Below are 25,732 nucleotides of genomic sequence, written 5' to 3' on the forward strand. Positions count from 1 at the left end.
GTAAAACGTTCTTAATTTAACATTTACATTTCATTCTACACGTCCTTCTTCCGGAAGAGGAAATGAGCATGCTTTCATGTGATTAACAATCAGAGGAACTTGTGAAAGTGATAACTATATAAATACAGCTTACAAAACTCTTCAGATCTGGACAAAAAAGAACAGTGCAAAGATGGAACAAGGCCCTGAGCGAGAACCCAGACGGATAAGGGAAGGCTATCTAGTGAAGAAGGTATGTGTAGATTATATGGAATTACAGTTTTATGGAATTACAGTTTTGTGTGTATTTCTCTCTGTGTATATATAATTTACATAGATTTATTATTTAAGTATATTATATTATATTATATTACATTATATTATATTATATTAATTATTTTATATTTTATATTTTGGAAAGCTGAGCTCATAATACATAGTTGAACATGTGAAACCCAGTGCTTTAACTTTCTGCACTGGAGTGGGACAGTCAGTCATATGAAGAGCTTCATCTCTGCAGGGCTTTAGAGACTGGTGCCCTTCAGACCTGTTGGACTACAATTCCCATTTTCTACCAATACTAAGGCTGGGGAATGACAAAAATGCAGATTGGTATTTATTTTCTTTGAGTATCCCATGCTGCCAGTATCTAAACCCGTGAAACATATAATCAGAAATATTAAATGCTATTCTCATCCATTTGACTGGCTGGCTGATTGATTGATTAATCCATTTGGCTGCCAACTCAACACTGACTCCCCCTAAAAAGACCTTTGCAAGCATGGCTTTTTCTCTCTCCAAAATTGTGGGTGTGGTTGATCTTAATAGATGGCATCTCTGCCTCTTTGACATTAGAAGCTGAGTGGAAAACAGTTACTGTTCCCTCCTCACCTGATCCTGGTGTCCTCCAGAATTTTCAAGCAGCCTGACAGGTGAATGACACCACGTGAAGGCAGGCTGCATTAAAGAATGCTAAAGGGAACATTTAATAGCATTTTTTAAAAGTAGTAATTATACTGAACATTACAATTAAAAAGATAAGAAATAATATGAACTAAAAAAAATAGAAAGTGCAGGAAAGAAAGAAAGGACTTCCTCCTTCATAACAAGTATATATAATTTTAGTAACTTATCATCTTCTCTTAAAATACAACAAATAATCTCTTCTTCCCACATCTTAACTCTTATCTATAAATCTTTAGGGCCTCTCATTCAGTCCTGGTCAGCAAAAGCCCATTAAGGGTTACCAGAGATAACATATCTATTTTAACTTTGATCAAATAAACCAACTTTATATTCCTTTCCTTTACTTTTAACAATCTTGATCCTTAATCCCCTCAAATAAAGTCCTTGAATTTGATTTCTTCTCATTTTTTCTTTGTCCCTTCTTACAAAATTCTTCACAACTTTAACAAATCTCTTTTGTAAATCCAGTATAAGAAAGTTATCCAGGTCACTCTTTTGGTTTGGTAAGACATCAAACAGTTTCATTTGCTTATCCAGTGTAGCATTTCCTTCCACATCATTCCCATAGCCCGTCATTTTTAGATCTACTTTCAAGTCAGGCTCAGTCCTATCCAGTAAAGCTTGCTCCTTTTCCAAGAACATTTAATAGCATTTTAATACATCAGAGACATGATGTAATTTCCCTTGCCTACTGAGGATCAGCCTTGATGGCCAATGCCCTAGGTTAGCCATTGACCCAAAATATACCCATTTAGATTTGTATGTTGCAACAAAACTTTCTATCACCTAGTCTATGGTGGTTTTTTAAAACTGATATATTGTATTTTAATAAATTTTAATCTATCTAAGAAATATTGGGATTCAATGCAGTGTAAGCCACTCTGGGAAAACTCTTTTAAAGCATGGCATTCATTTTTCAAATAAACAATTATTCCAAATGTTTTGCAGGAAGAAGTAAATTAAAACAGCTTTAAGCTGGATGTATGTGGTCAGGCTTATATAAAGTCTGGATAAAATTCCTCATTACGATAAGCCATAATGTTGAAGGTGATATGTTTGGTTTTGGCTTGCTCTGTTGTATAAACCTCACCATTTTGGGTTGTCAACCACAGAGTATGGCTTAGTGTAGTGCACAAACCTAGCCCTGTATGGCTCAGTCAACAAACATGGTTAGCAAAATTCCTGTCAGAGTTTTCCTTGATTAGGACCTCAAAGAAATAAACTGAAATCCTGGTTAGGCATGAAGTTTATCCTGTGATTAGCAACCTGGCTGAGGTCCCACCCTCCCCCCAGTTATTCAGTACCAGGTGCATCACGAAAATAGATTGCACTGCTATTAAGATCACTTTCCTTCTCAGCTGTTGCCACTTTGAAAACCAGCCTCTTCCTGTGTTGTCTTAAGTGTTATAGAAAATAACACACCTCATCTTTGATCAGCACTAACAGGAAGGTGTTTCCCATCTTCTAAAGCTAATTGCCACAAAGCATGGTGGAATTTTCATAAAGTGATTAATGGGCAAAAGGCCTAAACTTTCTCTTTTCTCCTGCTGTGATTTTGGTAACAGTTGCCTCTTTTCACTAGTCCTGTGCCTGGTGTATGTACTGTATATAATATGGGTTACTGTTCCTTGAATGCCAAAACTGCAACCTGGATTCAAAGTTTGGCAGTAATTCCTATACACTCTCCTCACCACTCCCATCTTCACACTGGGGATTAGCCTGTAATTATGATCAAATAATAAATGTAACACACATCTTGTCCCTAAATTTTCTATTATCTTCTCTCAGAGGAAAAGGCTTGGCTTATCAGTGAAATCATCCCTTGAGTAATGAGAGCTTCTGCTGATGATTTTTTTTTTTTTTGCTTCCAGTGCAAAGACATTATACAGATGTTCTGTCTTTGCCTCCCTAGTAAAATTTGGGGAAGATGAATAAAGTGATATGGTAATATGGGAGAGCTACAAATGGAAATGGCAACCTCTAGTTCATTCATACATTGAATGAAGCAGGCGAGGGCACAAACAAAGGCCATGTCTGAAAGCATCCTGCAGAGGAGAATGGGAAGCTCTGTGCTTCCAGAGCCCTCATCAGTTATTACATCGGACAGTTGTCAAAATTAAGTAAGGGCAATTCTGCATGACAGTTAAGGTGCTGGTTTTTCATGCTTCTTCAGTTGCTTCTTAAACCAACTTCAGCAATTCCAATCCAGATTGCAGTGGGGTGGCAATGAGGTTGAACTGGAGCTCAGTCTGGACTAAGGCCCTGATTGATGGTTCCCCTGTTTCTTGCCCTTCCCATTCATTCAAGGAAACCAAACCTCATGGGTTGACTTCTGGGTGGACTAGTCTACCAGTGCCTGCCTCAATCTTTTTGAAGGATTGTTCCCTCCTCACTAGTCCCCATGTTTTTCCTTTGTTTTCCCAGATGTTTGCACACATGGACACCTTCAACCTCCTTCACACATTCTCTCCTTTGACATTCAGACTCCTTTCATTTTTCTTTTTTCCCTTTTTGGTGTCATCATTGCTGTAATGTGATACTAATTAAAGTAAAGGGGAACAGGTTATTCTTTCATTTCTACATTCCCTTCTGGGTCCATAGAAACTCTGTAACATGGAAGAATGGGAAACAAAGCAAAGTTGAGTTCACTGAAAGTTTTACTCTAATGTAATTTATGTTGAAAATTAAAGATTTAGGGGAAACAAGGAAAGGGAAGTTTTGCAGTACTGTGGGCAGGGATGGGGAAAGCATGGAGAGCAAACTACATGCAGCCTGGGCAGAAACTGAAAAGGTGCCCACCAAGATATGTAAAGATTGAATGGAGAACTGAGCTTCTAAGAGTGGGTGGGAAAACACAGGGTGAGAAAAGTTCATTGACTTAATGGACCATCATTTGATTAACCGCACACTAATAACTAAAGGGCAGCTGCTGACCAGAGAATGTAGCAGCCCAGGACAAAATGGCTGCACAGCGAGCTTAAGATGGCTTAGGGTTATGGAAAACAGCACTATTGAGGCATAGTTTCAAAACTTGGGCAGGGTATGCATTTACAATGGACTGGGAATGGGTAGACAACTATTCTTATCTGTTCCTGCATTCAAGAAGTGGTGTGACCTATGTCAACTTGCCCTTCAATTAATGGGAACTTGAATAATATAAAGAACAAAACAGGGATTATGTTCATCCAGTCCACTTATCCACATCTTGATTCAATTAACTTGAATGGCTAAATTTGTACAAGATACTGCTCCATAAACTACTCACTGGATCTGCATAGCACACTCAGCTAAAATAGAATTGTGGTTTGTGGATCACTGGGAGTTGCAGGAACATAGCCCTGATAGATGATTAGCAGAGCTCCAAAGAGAGCACGGGAAGTGCTAAGACCACAAAAGGAAACTAAATAAAATGAGGGAGGAACTAAAGTAGAGCTCCAGTCTACAGATAAGATATTTCAGTTAGTGGAATTCTAAGTAAGTGCATTTACATAGAATCTGCAGCACTGACCTCATAATATTGTTATTTGTTTGTTTTGCACTCTTTTCTCTATTTATTCCCTAGAAATGTGAAGGCCTAAGGGGAAAAAACACATGATAAATGGAACAATTTTTTTTTCCTGCACCTCTGTTTTCTCCTCCCACCCTCCTTCCCAGACCTTCACATCCTTAATGCTATGTCAGTATAGGGGGAAAAACCCTCAAATAATCTGCAAATATATGTGTGCATATCATTTGAGGGTTTTTCCCCCCATACTGACATAGCATTAAAGATATGCACAGACACACATATATAACTGGTAAGCAAATTAAACGTTGTGCTTCATAAAACACAGTCATAGAAACCTCATCAACAGTAGTAGACTAAAACAAAAGCTCATAAAAAGGCTCAACTTTTTTTTTTAAAAAAAGCCCACAAGAATAGCATTTGGTAGATCCCATTTAGAAACAGGAAAGAGCCTAGAAATGAATTGAACTGAGCATGAAAAAGAATTAGTCCTCAATGAAATAGGCACAATAGGGTCGATTCCACCAATCCCTCATTCAAACTACTGCATTTGGCTCAGTTGAAATGGAGTGTCTTCAAGGGTAGGCCATAGAAAGTACAGTATATTGCCAAGGTAATTCAGCCAGAAAAGGAGTTGTACTGCAATTCCAGGCATATGGATGCTGAAATCAGAATTTAATGGGACTTTGATAAGTATGTTTAGGGCTGCCTTATGGGAAGGCTTTATTCAGTTGTGTATGCAGGCTATGACATGCTTAACTCCACAGCACAATATATGTGGTAAGATTTTCTGTTCTGAGTGGTGGTTTAGCTGGGGAAATTATATCTATGTAACAGATACAAGAAAAGGAGAAGTGAAGCTTTAGGGAAGTTGTGTAGGTGCTACTTCTTCATTTTTTAGGGTTCCCTTCCCCACACACATTTTTTATCATGTCTGTGACAAAAATTTCTGCCTTAACTCTGATCTTTGCTTCCGGGAAAGAATCAATTTCAGTTTCAGATGAGTTAGTCAAATCTATATGATTCCAACTATCTGGAATTTTTCAGCCTACCAAGGAAAATGCAATACAGTTGCATGGGTTGAAACCACCTGCTAAGCAAAACCTTATACATACCTTGATGAAAGATCTCATTTGAATGTGTTATATTTTGGAAAATGCATATCCTTCTTGATCTTCCAAAAGAAGCCAATATAAGTTAATAAGAAATTTTAATAAAACCAGGCACTTTTGACTATTTTCAGATGTCTTTTGCAATCAGGATCCTATGAATAGAGAACCACCAACTAGGCAGCACTCAATCTTTCTGGCTGAGTTGAGCTGAGCTGAGCTGAGCACACAAAACTGTCAGCCACTCACTCCTTGCCTAATGGCCAATAACCAAGTGCTTGTTCTGCTCCCATTCAGGTTCGTGCCTGCATATATTTCCTTTCTCCCTCTTCACAAAAATAAAAGAATTTCCCCAATATTTCTGGGCTAACCAGGGTGGTAAACCTCCATTACTTTCAGAACTCCTTGTGCTGGTCTTCTGTAATACTGCATCATCATCATTTTAAATTTATTGGCCACCCAACTCCGGTGGACTCTAATTTACCTAATTAGGCCAACATGCTTCTAAAACAAGGATCACAGTGCCTGTTGCCTATGTTGTAAGTCCCTGTGGAAATTCATACAAAGATTTTCTGGACAATAAATCTTCTTACAATCATTTCCAGTTTAGAGCATTCAAGCCTCTTTCTGATTATAGTTCAGGGAAGGGAAGGAAGCACCTGCTAGAGCTCCAGCTGGTATTTGCTGGATTACTAATCCGCAGCTGCATTTTAGTTTCCCTCAATGCCACTGACAAAGCACCCCTCTGAAGGGTTGTAGGAAATTGAAACGGTAGGTCTCTAGCATTGATCTGCATGGTGCTGGTGCTCCTGCTGCTGCTGCTATAGCCCATAACTAGGTTAGCCTGTTGGGGGATACCTGATAACAGGCACTTTACTAAAGTTAATCTCAAACTTGAACCAGCACCACATTTACTGGCAGCCTTGTTGTTTGTGTTGCCAGAAACTGAGGACAATAGAAGTTACATCAGTAGTGGGTACCACTTGCATGGTAGATAACAAACAATGTCTATCATATACACATAAACATGCACATGAAAGTTTACCAAAAGAAAATGTGTGATAGGTACATAAACAGAGAGAGAGAGAGAGAGAGAGAGAATATGCTTATTTACTGTAATAGGAGATAGTGCTTAGTTTGTAAGGTTTAGACCTATGGAGAAAGCAAGTTATTTTCCTATACATTCTGCTTCTGTGCTTCTGTTGAGGGCTCAGTCTAAGAGGAACTGAAGGCACTGGATATATGCACAGGGCTATTTTTCTGAATTATGCACATATTTCATGACTCTAATACTTAAAAACAGATTCAGGATCTAACTTACAGTGAATTTGGGCACAAATTAAGTCTGATTTTTTCATATTTTGAAATATTCCTAAGCTTCTCTCTCTCTCTCTCTCCACACACATATTTCCAAAGGAAGCCAGTTATTTGTAAGTCCTCCTCTTCCTTCTCTACGACTAGCAGGTTTGAAATGGATTTGATCATCCTAGGCAATGGCAGAATTTTCTAGTAGGGCACAGGTGTTGCTTCCATGTAACACATTCAGTTGGGACAACTTTATTCCATAAATACCCCTTTTGTAGTTCCAGGAGCATCCCAGAATAGGTGGGGATGGATTTTTCAGGTTTCTATTTTTATTTTTTGCATTTTGGGATGAGAGAATTGATGCTTTTTAAAGAACATAGCAGGTACCTTAAATTTTGCAAAGGCTTAAGATACTAATTGCACTCTGCATTATAAAATCAGCCATGCAGCTGAGAATAATTATTAAATTTCCTGTTTCTTTGAGAAAAGTCATGCCGTTATTGTGTGAGGGCTTAGGCAACCACACTAATTGCTTCACTTTGAATACCACAAAGATCATTCTAAGATAATGTCTCTCACAACACTTCTTATTCCCTCTACCCCTTTTTCCCAATCATCCCTGGATTTTCTGCTTGTTGTTAAAATGCCTTTGAATTAAAGGAGGTTGGGGGTGGGTTCTCAACCTGATCCCTTGGCTGGCTGAGAGAATCAGAGTTCCTGCCTTTGAGGACCCTGGTTGAAAGCATAAAAATTAAAAATGACATTACTGTAAGTGAAGGCAAAACAAACCATCAAAGAAAGAAAAGGCCAGTGAATTTTTTTTTTAATAAAAAGCAGTTAGCTAGTGTCTAAATTTGAGGTGTAGCAACTGGCAGCATCTGGTTGACTTTGTTCTTAGAAGCTATGTAGGGTTGGGCTTGGTTGGAAGATGACCAGGGAATACCAAAACTGAAAGATAGTTTTAAAAAAACATTTTGGAAGAAGACAAAATGGCAAACCATTCTTGTTCTGTTGCCAAGCAAATCATATGGTTGTGTCCATGTAGTGATCTGGAGCCAGGCTTTACTTGAAGACATCCTTATTTCTGAAAAAGTTGAGGCATCCCACACACACACACTTCAAAGCTCAAGCCGGTGCCCTCCAGATGTATTGGCTGTGGAATTCAATGATGTATTGAAAAAGTTGAGGCATCCCACACACACACACTTCAAAGCTCAAGCCGGTGCCCTCCAGATGTATTGGCTGTGGAATACAAGAGTTGTAGCTTTAATACATTTGAAAGGAACAAGGCTGGGGAAGCTAATGTAGGGCCAACTATTGGCAGGTTCATAGATCATGTTCAGTGGTGCCATATGGCCAAACTTCTGGGTGTAAGTTCAGAGTCTTGCAGTCAAGAGCTCCCACCCTTTCCTATGTAAACTTACACTAGTTTTCAAAGCAAAACAAGGAAACTCCAGAAACATTCAGAAGTACTGTTATCTGATAATGGGAGAGGAAACAATGGAATGAGTTCAAAGAGTGCAGACAGAAAAAGGTGATAGGAGGAGTGATCTAAAATAGTGGAGTCCCTAACAGAGGGTGTGGAGCCCACTAGAGAACATTTTCCCAAGTCTCCCCCAGTGTGACAACAATCCTGGCTTCACTAAGTCAATCCCATTTGTAGCTGCCCAGCATTCTGAAATCACCTGCTGACATTCAGTGGGAAAATGGCTGCAAAGCAAACTGTGTATATCAACCCATTCCTGGAATGTGAATGTTCATTCTGATAATCTTTCTTAAAAAAGAAATAAAGGCCTCCTTTTGTGCCTTCCCAAGCTGTGTAGATAATAGTCTCTTAATTGGTTGCTACAGGGGAGCATGTTTAATACCTGGAAGCCCATGTGGGTGGTGCTGTCAGAAGATGGAATTGAATTTTTTAAGAAGAAGACGGATAACAATCCTAAAGGAATGATTCCCCTCAAGAACAGTACCCTGACCAGTCCCTGCCAGGATTTTGCTAAAAGAACAGTGAGTATTTATGTCTTTCGAAGTACATTGAAGTAAGGACTATCCCAGGAAGAGGCAACACCTTTGCAATCAAGGGAAAGGTGGGTGTGTATTTAAGTATTGAATGTGCATGCGTGTGTGGGTAGCCTTCCAGGACCAAGTGTTATTATGACATCGCCAGAGTAAGGTGTGGTGAAATTATTCCAAAGGCATCATTACAAGGCATTGTGCATTTGGAAGTTGGGGGTGGTCTAAAGGGCAGAATGGATCTCTTAAACCTTGCAGAATTTTATGGTCATTATTTTGCTCCCAATTACCTTCCAGGGGAACCACCCCAACCAACCCAAAGGCCCCAAACATTTGCCCTTGCCACTCAGGATGTAATCTGAGGTTCTAGTGGCTGTAAGAAGTGATGGAAGGCTGCACATGTCCTATAGACTGTGCCATTCTCTTGGCCCTTGCAATCCAACATACATGTCCCCATAGCGTCATATCTGTGATCCCCAACAGTGGTGTTGATAGGGATAAAACCTTGACAGCAAAGGTAACATCATAACTAGTAATCATTCATCATCATCATCATCATCATCATCATCATCATCATCATCATCATCATCATCATCACAGTTTGGGTACAATCCCAAAACATGTGGAGTACCACTTGCACTTTTGGCATTGACAAAATCACCATCAGTCAATTGCAAAAGCCAGCGTTACTTTGAACAGCTTACATCCTGTGACGATACCTCTAACACCATCAAACAACAACATCTGCCTATCCCAGGTCCTTGGGAAGGACTCGATAGGTGGATGAAAATGCCAAATCCAGTCTAAACATCTGGCTGACTGTATGACCAATCATCATCATCGTAATTTTTATTTACTGCCAAAAGTGCCAAATAACTAATCAAAAATAGATAGCTGGTTGGCCACAGTGACTTTTGAACAAAATGGAGTTTTGGTTGGATTCAGCATAGCTGTTTCCTTTGTTCCTATGAGAGAAGTTGATAAAAAATCAGGAAAGAAAATGGAGAAGCTACTGATCTTAGAGACCATTTCCTTTGGCTCAATAGTTACCACGGCACTTCTGACATACTGCTAACTACTATGTTAACACAATACTCTCTTTTGTAATTTTAAGAAAAAATAATAAAATTATTAGTAAAAAAATGGGTTTATGTGCAACCCATATACACAGTTACTTTTTCTCTCAAACCATCTGGATAGATAGCAAAAAATCCACAGTACTGTGTGAAAACTAGCACATTTCAAACTACTGTCCTGCTCTGGCAGAGAATGCTTAGTGCAACAGTATTTCCTCTTTTTTCAGTTAAGCACTTCAGGTAGGATTGTGCAGTATTTTCAGAAAAAGGAGTCTTCCATTCCCTGTTCTCCTTGCATGGCAGGCTAATGGACATGGGATTTAAACAACTCAACTGCACTGCTTCCACCCTTTGAATTTTAAAGACAGTGAGATCTTTAAACAGTGAATAGGTGATTAATTTTCCATTCATTTCCCTGCAGGCATTGCAAGTAGGTACTTCTGTGCGGATTGATACACAATGAACCAAATCTCTCTTGAGACAATCAGAACACATTGAAGCCTCCTGTCTGAATAATAGGGGAGATATTTATTTAAAAGTCAGAGGGTGAAATAGAAAGGGGAAAGCATTTTGGCACACTCTATACAGAAGTAAATAAACCGAATGACACTTACGGTTCCTGCTATTTCTTAGTCAAATCTAAGGATCAATCTGAAGAGAGTGGCAGCTTTGAAGTATGCTTAGTCAGAGAAGTGTCTATGTCTCAGACTCTGGTGGCATATACAGTGGCTAATGGATAAAGGACAACATATCATGCTTATTACAAGTGGCTAGAGTAGTATTTCTCAACCCCAGCAACTTTAAGCTGTGTAGACTTCAACTCCCCATGGCTGGCTGGGGAATTCTGGGAGTTGAAGTCCACACAGCTTAAAGTTGCCGAGGTTGAAAAACACTGGGCTAGAAAGAGGGGGGAAAGTGGTTTGTCCTTCTGTTTCAGGAAGCAGAGATTGGAGCATATCTACATTGCTGTGGAATTTCTTAACTAAAGGATGCCAAAGGATCCAGAACTGAGCACTCTTCCTTTTTTTCCAGCACAAATTCCTCTCTCTGGCCTTTGACCTAAGAAAACCAGGCACTCATCTCTCAATATAGGGTTCTTATATTAACAATAAACAGGATTGTTTTCCTGATTGTTTTAATATTGCCTGTTCAAGCTGTAAGACATTTCAGCATCTGACTGGGGAATACATTATCTATTCTACACTTTGTAGGACAATAGTTTCCAAATGTTCTCAATGTAATTATTTAAACTGGATACTCTCTTTAGACTGCAATCTGGGAGTCAAGCATCACTGGATTCAGTCAACTCACTTTTGAACAGAGCTGTATAATTATGCTATTAGCTGCTTGCTAACATAAGCTGCCTACAAAAAACTACTTATGAAGGCTAACAATGAGATCTGTTCCTATTCTAGTTTGTCTTTAAACTCACAACGGCCAAACAACAGGATCACATCTTCCAAGCTTCTCATCTTGAGGAGAGAGATTCTTGGGTGAAAGACATCAAGAAGGCCATCAAGTGCATTTTGGGAGGTCAAAGGTTTTCCAGGAAATCAACCAAGAAATCTATCAGGCTTCCTGAAACCATCAATCTGAGGTGTGTTCCAAAACCTAAACACTAAGATTGCTTGGATAAGTGGGATGTGGGAAAATACTTTTATTTCAAAAGTTTTATTTTTATGAGGCAGCCACAAAAGGAGCTGCTTAGGTTATTCTGAATTGTGCTCAAACATGTCCTCCAAATTCCTAATTCTTCTCTCTCAGCAAGCTGGAATTGAAGCATATCTTATACATTTTCTATTCTCATGAAAAAGGGCTATTTTCTATTTTTGCTCTCAGGGAGCTTGAACCCTTCTTTTGGCAGCATTTCTGAGCCCACTTTACTCATGCGAAGTAGCTAAGGGTGTCATCTTCTTCTTCTTTTTTACATCTCTCTCTCTCATCACAAATCAGCCTCTTGAGCTGTCCATTGCTTCCTAATCTGAAAGTAGAATTACTTCACAACATCTCTCTCCTGGGTTTAAAGAGATGTTTGGGAAATTGGGCACAAGGAAGTTTGCCTGAGATAGTACCCAGTGTACTGGAAAAGTATGGATTTCCTGTTATATACAAACTGTGTTCCAATACCAGATTGTGGACGTAATTCATCTAGAGTGGTGTTTCTCAACCTCAACAACTTTAAGATGGTGGACTTCAACTCCCATGCTGGCTGGGAAATTCTGGGAGTTGAACTCCACTCATTTTGAGGTTTCTGAGGTTGAGGAACACTGATCTAGAGAAAGCCATTGTTTGGGTGTTTATTCTTACATGTTCTTTCATGCACAAGTATTTAAGCTATCCACAAGATTGAGAAACCTGGTGCAAATCAGTAGCCATTAACACTGGAAATGGCAGAGTCCTTTCAATGCTCTCATGTGACTCTTGAGGGCTTTGTGATTTTATTTAGCAGAAGGCCAAGAATTTTTACCAACGATGTTGCTGCTTTGTTTTAAAACATTTGTATACTGTTTGCTATTTAAAAACAAATCTCAGTATGGTTATATTATATTTCAGTCCAACCTTCTTTCCTAATTATTCCCCCTTCTGTTTTCTGCACAGTACTTTGTATCTTTCTATGAAAGACCCTAACAAGGGGATACGGGAAATGAAGCTGGAAAAGGACAAGAAAATTTTCAATCATTGTTTTACAGGTAGGGAGTTGTTAAGAATTGCCTTAAACAACCACAACAAAATGGATAAATTAAAACAGATATCAGAAAAGAGAGCTGTAATGTGTTATATTTCTAGAAAATAGGATCACAGAGATGACATCTGATCTGTAGGGTTAGAAATAGAACAAGGAATAAAGAATAATCCGAGGGATTCATTTCTGGTGACAAGGGTACCTATCCTATAATCAAGTTGCATTCCAATATTTCTCAGAACAAAGGACGTACACTTACAGTCCACATCTCCAAAAGCTTGGTAGTTGTCATTAACTATTATGTCTTTGATCCCAGGGCATATCTAACATTTATACTTAATATTGTCCAACTTCTTGTCACAAAATATGAGTTATAAAAAATAATTAAGATTGCATCCTTCCCAGAATGTTGTATGAATCTACCAAGACCTTTGTGAATGGAATAGAGAGAGGAGTGATTTCAGTTGACTGAACAAGTTTGGAGTACCCTTTGGAATGACTGGGGAAGTTCCACAAGGAATTGCAGGGGACTGATGCTCTCCTCCTCCCACCTACAGATGCTTGCAAAAACTTTCTCTGAAGACATCAGAACAACATTAGCTACAGTCCTGAGTATTTACTATAATCCACATCTTTTCTGACAGTTATATAATCTATCTCAAATAAGATCCAGAGGTAGCCATCATCAGGGGATTTGCTTTTCTGTTTGCTTAATCATTACCATATCTACTGTTTTTTTATGTATCTTTGGTAACCATCTTTGGTTCTTTTCCTTGTCACTAGGTAGCTCTGTGATTGATTGGTTACTATCAAACAACTCATTACGAAATCGCGAAGAGGGTATAGTGCTGGCATCTGCCCTGTTGAATGAAGGCTACTTTCAGGCTGCTGGTGATACATCCAAGAGTGCGCTTGAAGGCCTATCACAAACCTCCTTCTTGGATCTTGAGGATGCCTATTACTATTTTGTAAGTGTTAAGATGTTTGTCTTCTTCATCTGAGCACAGAAACGTTTCTAGAGTATACCTATCAGACAAGCAGCAGGAAAAACAGCTGGTCTGATCTAATGCATTTTTTGCTCTCCCTTTCTCACTCTTTTTTTTTTTTTAAAAAGCTGCACACACAGATGAGTCTGTTGGTGTGTGTGTATCTACAGTTTTTTTTTTCCAAAAAAAGAGAGAAAAGATAGCATTGCGTTACACCAGACTAGGTGCTCTCCAGCTGCCAGTCTGAACATCATTCATGTTCAAATTTTACTTTTTAAGTTTCCAGGTACAACAAATATAACTTCTGCACTAACTTTATTCCCAGAGTGGTTTAGCCATAAGACTTCAGTAAATTAATAAAAATGGGTGATATTGGAGCTGAAAAGTAGCATGTTTGGTGCAAACTTCTACCCTGCCCCCCAAAAGCTCCTCCTACATCCATACCAAATTTGAAGTCCAAAGCCACTCTCTTGAATTAACTGCCCTTACTTTCATAAATTGGTGGATTTAAAACAGTGTACTCCAGGTACTTTAGGTATCTATTAGAACACTGATTTTTTTCCCCTTTACTTTAAAGCTGAGCTCGTGTTAAAACATCCACCAAGTTAATTTTTCATACTTGATTAAGAGCAGCTTGCTTTAAGAAAATTATATAATTTTAGAATGATTTAATAATTAATTTATGGCATAGACTGAAAGTCTATGCACATCTATGTCAAACAGAGTGGGGATTTACTTCATTTTGAATAGATGTGCACAGGCTTGTCCTATTAATCTATCACTCAATTATAGTGGTTTCCAGCATTTGTTGACTGGAAAATACTTTGATAGCTTCTTCTGAATAGAAATGTGATTCAGCATTTTATGCAGAAAACCATAGCATATATAGGAAATCAACCTTTTTATAGAGGTTATGAGCTGAGTCACTACAGTATAGAATTCCTTTGCAATAGCTGTCATTCCATAGGAAATTGTATTGTGTTTGACTACAAATGTAGAGACTTTGGTGGTGTTTTTTTTTCTTGGCATGTGATGGTTAACCATAGATATGAGTCCAACTTATATGCTTTCTGTAAATAGAGTCAATCAAACCAGACTTCAGATCTTGGTGCTTCTTTTCTGTAAGCATGCTGATCTTGTTCTGCAAGAGTGCTTCAGGGATAAATTAACCATGGATCTGCATGCAAAACATCTGCTCATCAATCTGACGATAACCACTGAGGGGGAGATCTGCTTTTATCACTACATGGAGCATGATATGTCAGTTGAATCACATCCTCCCCATCCTACTGCTCCATACCCTACAGCTTAAAGACTTTTCCCCTTTATATTTTGGGATATAAAAGATTATTCTGGGTGGGGAAGAAGGATGAAAGCAGCATAGTTGCAGGAATGTATGAGGAGGGCTGATGTTCCACTCCTTAAATTCTGAATAATGATAAAAGTAAATCTCCATCACCTCATTTTATAGTCAAATCAATAAACATATTTTACCATGTGCACATCTAGTTTGGCCTAAAATTAGACTCACACAACTAGCCCTGTATAAGCTAGAAAGTAATTAGCAACATGATACCACATTGCCCATGAGGAGGGCAACGTGGTATCACATTGCTAACTACTTTCTTTTATCTAGCCTTTTAGATCACAATCTCCATAATGCCTCTGACCATACTGGCTAAATTGATGGGAGCTGTTTCAAAAAATTGGAAGGCACCACACTGCCTAGCTTTGAGTTTTACCCCACATGTGTGTGTGCAAATACCATGTAAAGAAATTTTATTAGGACCCTTACTGGCAAATTTCTATATAACATACAAGTTTGCCAAGGTAGAGTGGCCATGTACTACTTGGAAGAAGATAATCTTTTACTTAAAGGACTTTAAAGAGTTGGATTTCATTTTTTTATTTTGGATTCTGTATTTTCTACTTGGCCACAGTCATCCTAATCTTGATATTTGGTAATATATATTAGTGGTGTTTGAAGAGACCATATTTGATTGTTGAACAATACTGGTGTCAGTTCTTAGCTTAATCCTCAGCAAGCTGAATAACTTCTTTTTATCATGTACCTTCACTTTTCCATCCAGCTGTAAAATTCTGTGAATTTATAGTGTCTTCTAACTGAGCTCTTCCTGTATTATGCAACTCAGCTGCTCATTTTTATTTTTTCCATTCTGGGGTTACAGGTAAGTTACCTAGGACAAGGCAAGAATTGTGCCAAAGACTAATTGTTCATAGCAGAAAAGATAGCATTAGTAATATATTTGCCAAGAAGGAAAAAGCAGTTATGGCAAACTACAAGAAGAGGCATTTGTCTGTGTCCTCTCTTCTACAGAAGAAAGTTACTTAGGTATACAATACAGTGACCCTGTTGTAATGATGGGTAGATAAGCCCATGGCTTCTCCATTCTCTGTAACAAAGGTGTGGGTTTTTTGGGAATGTCCAACTAATACTGCCATTATTTACCAGCCAGAACTATCCTAGGAGACATTTATCAACTTGGCTTCTTCAATGTCTTAAAATAGGCAGACAGTGGTTTCTTCTGTGAGGGCAACTCCAGTGATGATGACACAGTCTTCAAGGAAGAGTTCAGAGGCACAGTGGTCAAACAGGGTTGTCTGCTGAAACAGGTTGGTATATATCTTGGGTTTTTGTTTTGTTTTTTGTTATCCATGAAAAATGTAAAATATAAATTTATGTAATACATATGGATAAAATCAACCAGTCTAAAATTGTCTCCATAGTACTGAACATTCTCTGAATTTTCCTGGTTATATTCTGCATCGGCAGCATCATGCACTATAGCATTACTAAGCAGCAATCAGCTGCTAGTGGGGGCACAGCCACTCTGCAAAAATCTGACAGCTTGCCAAATCCACTCGCTAGCCTCTAACTTGTTTCAGGCCAGAATAAGAGAAAAGCAGAGGTGGAAGCCTTTTTGGAAAGGGGAAAAAAAGATCACCTGATTGTGAAGCAATATCTATCTATCTATCTATCTATCTATCTATCTATCTATCTATCTATCTATCTATCTATCTATCTATCGGCAGGATTGGTATTGAGAAGTCTAGATTTACTGTACTTCCCTACTAGTTCTCTGAGCAGATTGTTACTGGTATGAGTCAGTGTGAAGGACATGGTGCCATCTGCCCTTGCAATGGTTCTGGAAAGAGAACTAAAATATAATAGTAACAGCCAAAAGAGTCATACTCCTGGGTAGTAAATCAAGTCATAGTATGGACAGATGAAATGTAACATTCATCTGATGTCCCAATGGTTTCATATAGACAGATCTGGCTTCAATAGAATTACAATAGAGTTTCATGCATAGAACACATGAAGCCTTAAAAGCATGTGATTCATTGAGTTGCCACTTGATTCATGCTGTTCTGGCAGGAGTTTAAGAAGTTGCAACGTTTTGTGGAAATGATCAAGACCTACTTGATTATCAGTTTTGAGATGTGTTTCAAAGACATAAAGTTTAACTTTTTTTTGCTACCCGTATTTAATAGATTGGTAAATCTTATTCAGAAAAAAAACCTTAACCCTTAACAAATTAAACTTGAAACATTTTATATCTATTTCATATAGAAAAAGTCCCAAATTCACAGATGAAAATGGCTACTGCATCGCCTTTTATGGTGCCCATTTTGCTTTTTGACACATTTTCTTTAGTTTTTAATGAGCTTTTTACCAAGCATTTTTAAGAAAAGGAAAAGAAAGAAAACATACACGAACAAAGGAAAAAAGAGGCAAAACCAGAACTGAGATTTTTATTCATTTTTTTAAAGTTTGAAATCCAAAGTGATTTAGTTACCATGTGTCTTAACACGGAATAAGATTCTATTTTTCTACATTTTTTAATTTATAAAAAGCAAGCTTGACTATAACTTAGGAAGAAAACTCATGCACTGAAAGGATATGCCCATGATATGATTTATATGATATTCATATTACATGAAATTAATGTAATTTCTTTCGGTGGCAAGATCTGTAGTCAGTGAGAAATGAGGCCCCCTCCCCCATACTCAGGGGAAGGGCAGGTAGAATACAGTATATTGTTTTTAAATAGTTGTAAATCTATTCCATAGCTTGCACTATAGCTGGTTATATTTTCCCCACTCAAAATGATGGAAAAATCATCCATCAAACTCATCCAAATGGGGGTAATGCAATCCAAGAGGACTCTAGGATGTGCAAAAAGGGGGTTCAGCAATCACTTGTGGCCCTAAGGATGGAGGTTATCTGCCCTGGTTTATGTCACTTGTAATTACCCCAGTGATTTAATTGAAGGTCCCTCAAAATAAACAAAATAATCAATTTGATCATGAGAGTAAAGTCCAGTAAAACCACTGGAATCTTCGCTATTGATTTTATTAGGATAAGGATAACTAAACAGTCTTGTTCAGCTGTGAGAACGAGGCTCAGTTATAGTTTGACATTTATGCCTACATAGCAGAAAATTAAAAATTATGCTTTCTTAATATTCATTTAGGGTCATAGAAGGAAAAACTGGAAAGTACGGAAGTTTGTTCTGAGAGAGGACCCTGCCTACATGCATTATTATGATCCTGGTGCAGTAAGTGTGTATATCAGTCAATTTTTGTTGGATTGCCCCTTGGCCATGAAACCACCTACCAAACACGGTGGGAATAGCATGCTTGTTAATGTGAGTAATTTATTACTAGCGCCCATCCTTCTGCATAACAAAGCTTCAAGTACATTTTATCAGCAATAAGTGATGCAGTTGTGTTCTGCATCACTTAATGATGCCACTTCCTGAGTGACTAATAGACAACACTTTATTGTAGTTTTTTCCACCTTAGTTCTCTTTGGTAGTACTGAACTTCAACACCCAGAATCTATGGTACTTGAGAGTTTTTGGAGTCCCACACATCTGGAGGTCACTTGTGTGGGAAAGGCTGTTCCATTATCTCTGTACCTGGATAAGTTTTGTCACCCTTCAAACACTTGAACAACCAAAGGCATTCTTTATGCATGTGTAAAAACAAAACCGCACAGATAATGGGACCATGCCGTCTATATCTTTGGCTACATCTCTATTTCTCCCCAACTTCCTTGTGTTGAACAAAGAAGTCTGATAGGAGCTTGAACAGTTCTTATGTGATCTAGTCCTGTTCAACCTTTTTTCTTCTTGTTATTAAGGCAGTCAAAGGTCAACAAAAGCATTTGCTGAAAGAAGATATATTCTCATTTAATTATTAGCTATTGGAAATCCCAATAAGCCACAAAACTCTTTATAATAATAATAATAGTGAAACTGTGCCCCTGAGCAATCTGTTATGAAATATGGTTCTTCATGAGGGAATTTCCCAGGTCAAGCAGTTCAAGAAGTACAAGATCTTTAGACTGATATGATCAGCAATTTCTTCCAGGCCACAGATCTGACAAAGACCTGTGATAATCCTTCCTTCCTCCGTTTCTTCCTTAAAAGGATCCCTTCCGATTTCTTGATGAGGGGAGGAGTAGGCAATATATAAGAAAGTAGGCTTAGGGTTTCTGTGCACAGTTCCATTCTCTACCATATATTCTTCATATGTTTCCTTAAGAATTTCTATAAAGACTCTGTTCAGCTGGAGATGTCAGCAAGACTCCTCATATGCACTTTTAAGCATCTGGACTCTGGACAATTTATCATATGAACTTTAATTTCTTGAATTCTCTCTCTAGCTAAAGAAGCTTTCAACTGAAAAGTTTTCTCAAATGCTCAAAACAGAACAAAACAAAATCCTGATTCCCCTTTTCTGATACACACATGGTTAGTATGAGAAATGCCTGTATAGAGAGAAAAGTGCCTAGGCACCAGTGGATGAGAAGGATGCAAAATGCTTGAAAATGAGAGTAGCCTTTCTAGACTGAATACCATCATCCTCAGTGGCCAGTCATGAAGTTAATGACCATGTCCTCTCATTTGTTCCTTATACCTGCAGAGTGGCATAAGGTACCACCAAATATCATCAATGAATATTCCATACATCAGTTATGGCCAAAACTGATTACATCATAGTTTTGTCTAAACTTATGTAATAAAGGTCTTTTGAAATAGTAAGCTTCACAACTTAGGGTCCTCTGTTGCAAAACATGAAGCTTTGGTAAATTCTAGGATTGACTGCTGCTATGCATACTAGGTAGACTATCATTCATAATAATTCTCTGCCAAGCCTCCTCTCTCTTGCTTTTCTTCCAAAGTAAAGCATCCTAAGTCTTTAGCTTTCATAAATCAGTTTCCTCACAACCTTTGTCAGCAACACTCTTACACAGAGCTCTTGCCACTTTTGGTTTAGTGCAAAAGTAGACTGCAAAATTGTGTTTTTAATTAAGATGAAGATGAGTCTGCATGATTTTTAATAGTAATTTTATTAAAAGTTACATTAAAATGATAAAAACTAATACCAACTAAAAAAAGAAAAGAATAAAAAGAAAAAATAGAAGGTGCAGAAAAGAAAAAAAAATAGAAAAGAAAAAATAAGAGTATAGTGAAGAAAAATATATAAAGAAATGACTTCTCCCTTCATCACAAGTATAAACAATATTAGTAACTTATCACCTTCTCTTAAAATACAACAAATGATTTCTTCTTCACATATTCCATCTCTTATCTATAAACAAATCCTTAAAGCCTCATCATTTCAGTCCTGATTAGCAAAAGTCCATTAAGGGCTGCCAGAAATAACATATCTATTTTAACCTTGATCAATAAACCAATTTTATATTCCTTTCTTTTACTTTTAACAATCTTGATCTTCACTCCCTTCAAATAATGTCCTAGAACTTTATTTCTTTCCTTTTTTTTTTGTCCCCTCTCACCAAATTCTTCAAAGCTTTAACAAGCTCTTTTGGAAATCCAACATAGGAAAATTATCCAGGTCACTTTTGTTATTTGTATATCCCTTTTAATTAAGATATCAGCTGGTTTCTTTTATATGTTTTTTGATATTATTCTTGTAGTCTTTCATTTTTTAAATCCACTTTCAAATCAGTCTCAGTCTTATCTGGTAAAACTTGTTCCTCTTCCATAACATCTTTTAAACACAGTATATCTATAATGGCAGACATTCTTAAAATTAACTTCTGGGTCCATTGTTCAAAAATATCCTTCAATATGTCCAATGTTAAAATATTTTGCTACATGTTGTATCAGTAAGTCAAATTTAAGTGTTCTTCTCCTTTAATTGTAATCTTTAGTTCCTTCTGATTCCCTCTAGTGTCCAAACTTCAAAGTCTCATCCTATCATTTTTTTTAAATAGAATTCAAAACAAAAGAATTTTCCCACAGGAAGGATTCTTATAATGAGTTCCAAAATTTATTTCAAATCCATCTGAACCCTTAGTCCATTTGTAACTGTCCAAAATCAATCAACTGTCTAATCACCCTTTTGCTGTTTATATCTATATATATCTATATATATCTCCTTAAACTTGTAGTTAAAACTTCTTTTGCTAAGGATTGAAGGAATTCACCCAGTGCTGTAAAACATGTTGATCCAAAGGTTCCTAATAGATGAAAAGCAGTTAACAAGCAATTTCCGAAAGTGTTTAGAAAAGGAAGTATCAATCAATCAATGTTATTATTATTGAAAAGGAAGTATGTGAACTCAGTGTCCCTTTGAAAGTACCAATCACAGTTTGAGCAAAAAGATGGCTATTCCCTCATCTCCTGGTGCTCTAAATCTGTAGGAGACTGCTGTCTTGTGGTCTCCTCATGAGGAGCAACTGTATGGAGCACTTATGGGTGATCTCAATTCCTCTCCTTGTCTGGAGAGTAATTATGAAGAGCCAGTCTATTCACCAGCTCTTCATTCCACCATGGTCATCGGCTCTGCTTTTAGCAGAGCCATCTTCAGTTTGCCATTTCCTCCACAGAAGTCTGAATCTGCATGAATGTTGATTGAAATTCCTTTCAGGGAGAAGAGCCACTTGGAGCCATTCACTTGAGGGGCTGTGTGGTGACGGCGATTGAAGACACGTCAGATGGTAATCACTAAGCAGGAGTGTTTAGGTTATAAGCAGTAGTGCAATTTTGGAGAGATGCCTCTTGCCAGAAGTGAGAGGATCCCCATAAGATTTTGCACAGGGGCTGTCTTGCCTGATTTTCAGGCTAGCGTTCTATAATTATATTTACATATAAACATATTGTCTTTCCACCCCCAATTTCTGGGAAAAAGTTGCTTCCAAGGCAGGCTTCATGCTCAAGTTCATTTATTTATATATTAACAAACATATGAATAAATATGAATAGCTATCCTAATATCAATTTATGCATTTGCATGTTATATAATTAAATAACACATTTCATAGATTATTATTGTTGCATTTCTATGTCAGGAAGGAGGTGAAGTGCCAGAAATATTCCTTCCTTCCTTCCTTCCTTCCTTCCTTCCTTCCTTCCTTCCTTCCTTCCTTCCTTCCTTCCTTCCTTCCTTCCTTCCTTCAGTTTCGGGTGACAAAATAATTTGAACGCTCTTAGTTATGACCCAACCTAATTCTGGGAGGTGGTGGAGCTTAATTTGCAGTTGAACCTTAGACAATAAAAAGTTTTGGAGCAGCTGGTTTGAAGTAGGAGAGGCTTATATATATATACAGAAATTCTGTATCTGGGTTAAATGGAAATGGGAAGGATTTCACTTGTGCTTGTTATCCAGTAAGAATGGAAGTGATTATTTCTTCTGAGGCAGAAGTGCTGAAACAAGCCCTCTCCGTGGTCCTTTGCTCACTGTTTTTTTCTCCCCTCAAATTAGGCAAGAAAAATGAAGTGGAGGGAAACCTGTTTGAGATTATTACCGCAAGTGAGGTGCACTACGTCCTTCAAGCAGCCACCTCTGCAGAACGTACAGAATGGATCAAGGCCATTCAGCTTGTCTCCCGAATTGGAAAATGAAAGACTGTTGATTTTAGGAAAAAAAAAAAAAAAGTCTGAGATTTACCAGCTCGGTAGTTCTATGAAAGGAGTATCAGGCTGATTTTATATTTAAATTGTTACTTAACAATAGCTTGTTGTAGAATTGGCACAATATTTAATGTTGTGTAGATCAGGTTTTTCTATCTGCCATTATCTCAAACAGGAATGGTAATGTATAGACCTGCAGATGCTGCTGATGGACAACACCCCGCAGCCAACCAACATGGCTAGCAATAAGGGATGGTGAGAGAAGCAGTTCACCAGCATCTGGAGGACCCAAAGTTCCCCTCCCTTTTTGTTTAAAATGTAGCCATACATATAATTAAGATCTATTACACTTTATTTTCTTTTATGGGGCAACTTTGAAGCAGATGAATGAATAAATATGAAATCTGTGTTATGATTGCTGCATATGGTGGTTGGGGAGAAAAATGTTTTCTTTGTAAAATACATTGTTAAAAAAGACTCCTGATTTTCACCTCTCCAGATATCTTTGCAAAATTCCCACAGAAATAATTAGAATTCTTACTATGCCAATAACAACAATACAATCACAAAGCCATGGACAATATTATCATAGAACTATGCATGGAAGAGGGGGAAACACAAAACACACACATATATGGATGATGTAATGAGAATAATAGTGGCATGTTTCAGAAGTATTAGTTGTTTTAGCCAGCATTATTGTGTTTGCTAAAAACACAAACCTTCAGTTCTATGTCAGTGTTTCTCAACCTTGGCAACTTTAAGATGCATGGACTTCAACTCCCAGAATTCCCAACCCAGCATGCTGGCTAGGGAATTCTGGGAGTTGAAGCCCACACATCTTAAAGTTGCCAAGGTTAAGAAACACTATTCTGTGCTATAAATACCTGAGGCCTAGTAAGTTAAACACAAAACGGTAAATCAGAGATACTTTTCTGCTTGATAATAGTAGCAATTATCTTACTATAACTTGTACTTCATATCTTCTGTAAACAAGTTTAACAACATACATTTTAGAACTTTTGCTAATGAAGGTGTAAATGTGATTCCTCTCCAGTTTGTGCATACAATAGTTTTCTGGCATACAGTTATAAAGGTTTTTCCAACAGATGTCTGGAGACTATAACTTCCAGAATGTTTGCATACCCAATGCCTGCAGATACTGCTGACGAAAAACACCCAGCAGCCAGCCAACATGGCCAGCAATAACGGATGGTGAGAAAAGTAGTTCACCAGCATCTGAAGGACCCAAGCCCCCCCCCCCGCCTCTTTTTGTTTAAAATGCAACCATACATATAATTATGATCTTGAGGGTATCATATTGGAAAAAGCTGAACTGCCCTGATCCCTTTTCATTTCAATACTGTATATATAATCAAGTTATAAAAACACAACTCCCACAAACTAGTAAACAAGAAATCAGTTTTTACACCTTTACAAGCCAGAAGAGCAATGCTTGCAAAAGCAGCAATCTTAATGGCAGCTTAAGCTACTTCACACATCAATTTATATTTTCCACATAGCCAAATACGTGGTGTGACCAACTTTAACCAGTTACTCATTCTAGGAAAGTCATAGTCATTTTATTAACAGAGTGTTATTTTTACAGCCACATCATTGAAAATCCACCTATATAACAACCAATCTCCTACCACTGATTTGTAGACACACGGCATGATTTGGAGCCCACTGAGCAATAGAAGGTCACAAGAATGACCTCTACAGAATTTTTTTTCCATAGAAAGGATAGCTATATGTTCAGAAGGCATTCAAAAGAAAAGAATAGAAAAAAATAAGAGATTTCTTCATTGCCAATAGGAATATTTGTAACTGTAAACTCTAGTCCACCTGCATATAATGAGAATAATGTGAGCAGCAGAACAAGGATGACAGCTTGCCCCCTTATCCTTCTTCTCATTTTCTTATCACCAGTCTTTGCTACCTCTGTGCTTGGAGAGAGGCCTTGAATAGCAGGGAGACTTCTCCTGCCAGAGGATTAGAGAAAATAAGGTCCAGGAAGGAATCAGATAAGCAAGAGTGTTTCACATCTGGGTGAGTGTACTGAGACATTCTGACCATGGTGAAAGTTGAATGAGTTCAAGACCTACTGAGTTCCAATTTCCTAACTGCCGAGTTTGGTCATATAAAGCAAAGTAATCACCAGAAAGAAAGTGTTGCATCATGAATTCTAGATTAAAGAAATTGAACTTGTGCTTAATCAACCAACAGAACGTCAAAACTTGTTTTACAGGAGAAAATCAGGGTACAGAACAGTTGCTTCTCAGACAAGTTCTGCAGAATTGTAACTAATTCTTTTCAAGAACTGACACAATGGACTGATGGACATTTTCTAACAACTGGCCAGAATCTATCACTTCTTTCTTTCCTGGAAGTGATGCTTAGGACCTAGTTTGGAAATATGTATTGGAATTTATAAGGAAATATCACATGCATAGGCACATGTGTAGACAAAATTTTTACTCAGCCATCTGAGAACTTTTCCAAAGTAGCATAAATAGAACAGAAATAATATCTGCCATTATAATGTATTCCAGAGTCTCAAAGTGCTGCACGTGCATTGCTTTATGAATTAAAAAAAACAGCTCTAAGAGGTGGACTAGTATTATTAACATCCATTGGAGGTGAGAACTCAGGCTGAGGGAAGATGGCTAATTTAAGTCCACTTAGAAGTTGCAGTTAAGATATTTGTACTAAGGAAGGATTTTCTAATTCACAATTTAGCCTTTTTGAGTCACGATCCTGTAACACTTCTCAGATGAAAATATAATATTTCCAGTCAACTGGTATATACTTACATTCTTAATAGAGAGTAAACCCTGCTAAACACAATGGAACTGATTAATGACTAAACATATACCACATTAAAATGAAAGTCACTAAATCTGGTTTTCCTTAATTCAAGAAATTGTTACTATTATAACCAAACTTGTTTTAAAATTCATATTAACTTACAACTATATGTAAGCAGGCTGAATCAACCCAAGGCAGGATGGAGGCCTCTTCTCTTGAGTTAAAAGTGGGGGAAACCTCACCAATCTTGGGCTGTACAAAGCCAGATAGAATATTGATAGTATGTGTCAAAATACCCCATTTTAAAATATTCCAGATTTACATTAATTTCTTTTATTAAATAAATAATATTTTTTAAAATGCAGAGACATACTGTAATATTGGATT

General features: G+C 37.6%; 1 protein-coding gene across 1 annotated transcript; it reads left to right on the forward strand.

Moving 5' to 3' along the window:
• Positions 1-121: 121 nt before the first annotated feature.
• PLEK (pleckstrin) lies at positions 122-25,732 on the forward strand. The gene is made up of 9 exons (XM_007423173.3): positions 122-232; positions 8,716-8,871; positions 11,369-11,550; positions 12,552-12,643; positions 13,420-13,604; positions 16,152-16,256; positions 18,122-18,205; positions 21,552-21,621; positions 22,386-25,732. Exons 1-9 carry the CDS (start codon positions 173-175, stop codon positions 22,523-22,525), a joined length of 1,074 nt encoding a protein of 357 aa, XP_007423235.1. The 5' UTR covers positions 122-172; the 3' UTR covers positions 22,526-25,732.

This window comes from Python bivittatus, unplaced genomic scaffold (assembly GCF_059951505.1).
Source record: "Python bivittatus isolate LINGU-HERP-01145 unplaced genomic scaffold, Pbiv_v1 ctg000020_np1212, whole genome shotgun sequence".
NCBI lineage: Eukaryota > Metazoa > Chordata > Lepidosauria > Squamata > Pythonidae > Python > Python bivittatus.

Coding starts and splice junctions, on each gene's coding strand:
- PLEK (XM_007423173.3), top strand. CDS start 173: ATGGAACAAGGCCCTGAGCGAGAACCCAGACGGATAAGGGAAGGCTAT. Junction 233..8,715: donor AAGGCTATCTAGTGAAGAAG/GTATGTGTAGAT, acceptor TGGTTGCTACAG/GGGAGCATGTTTAATACCTG. Junction 8,872..11,368: donor AGGATTTTGCTAAAAGAACA/GTGAGTATTTAT, acceptor TTCCTATTCTAG/TTTGTCTTTAAACTCACAAC.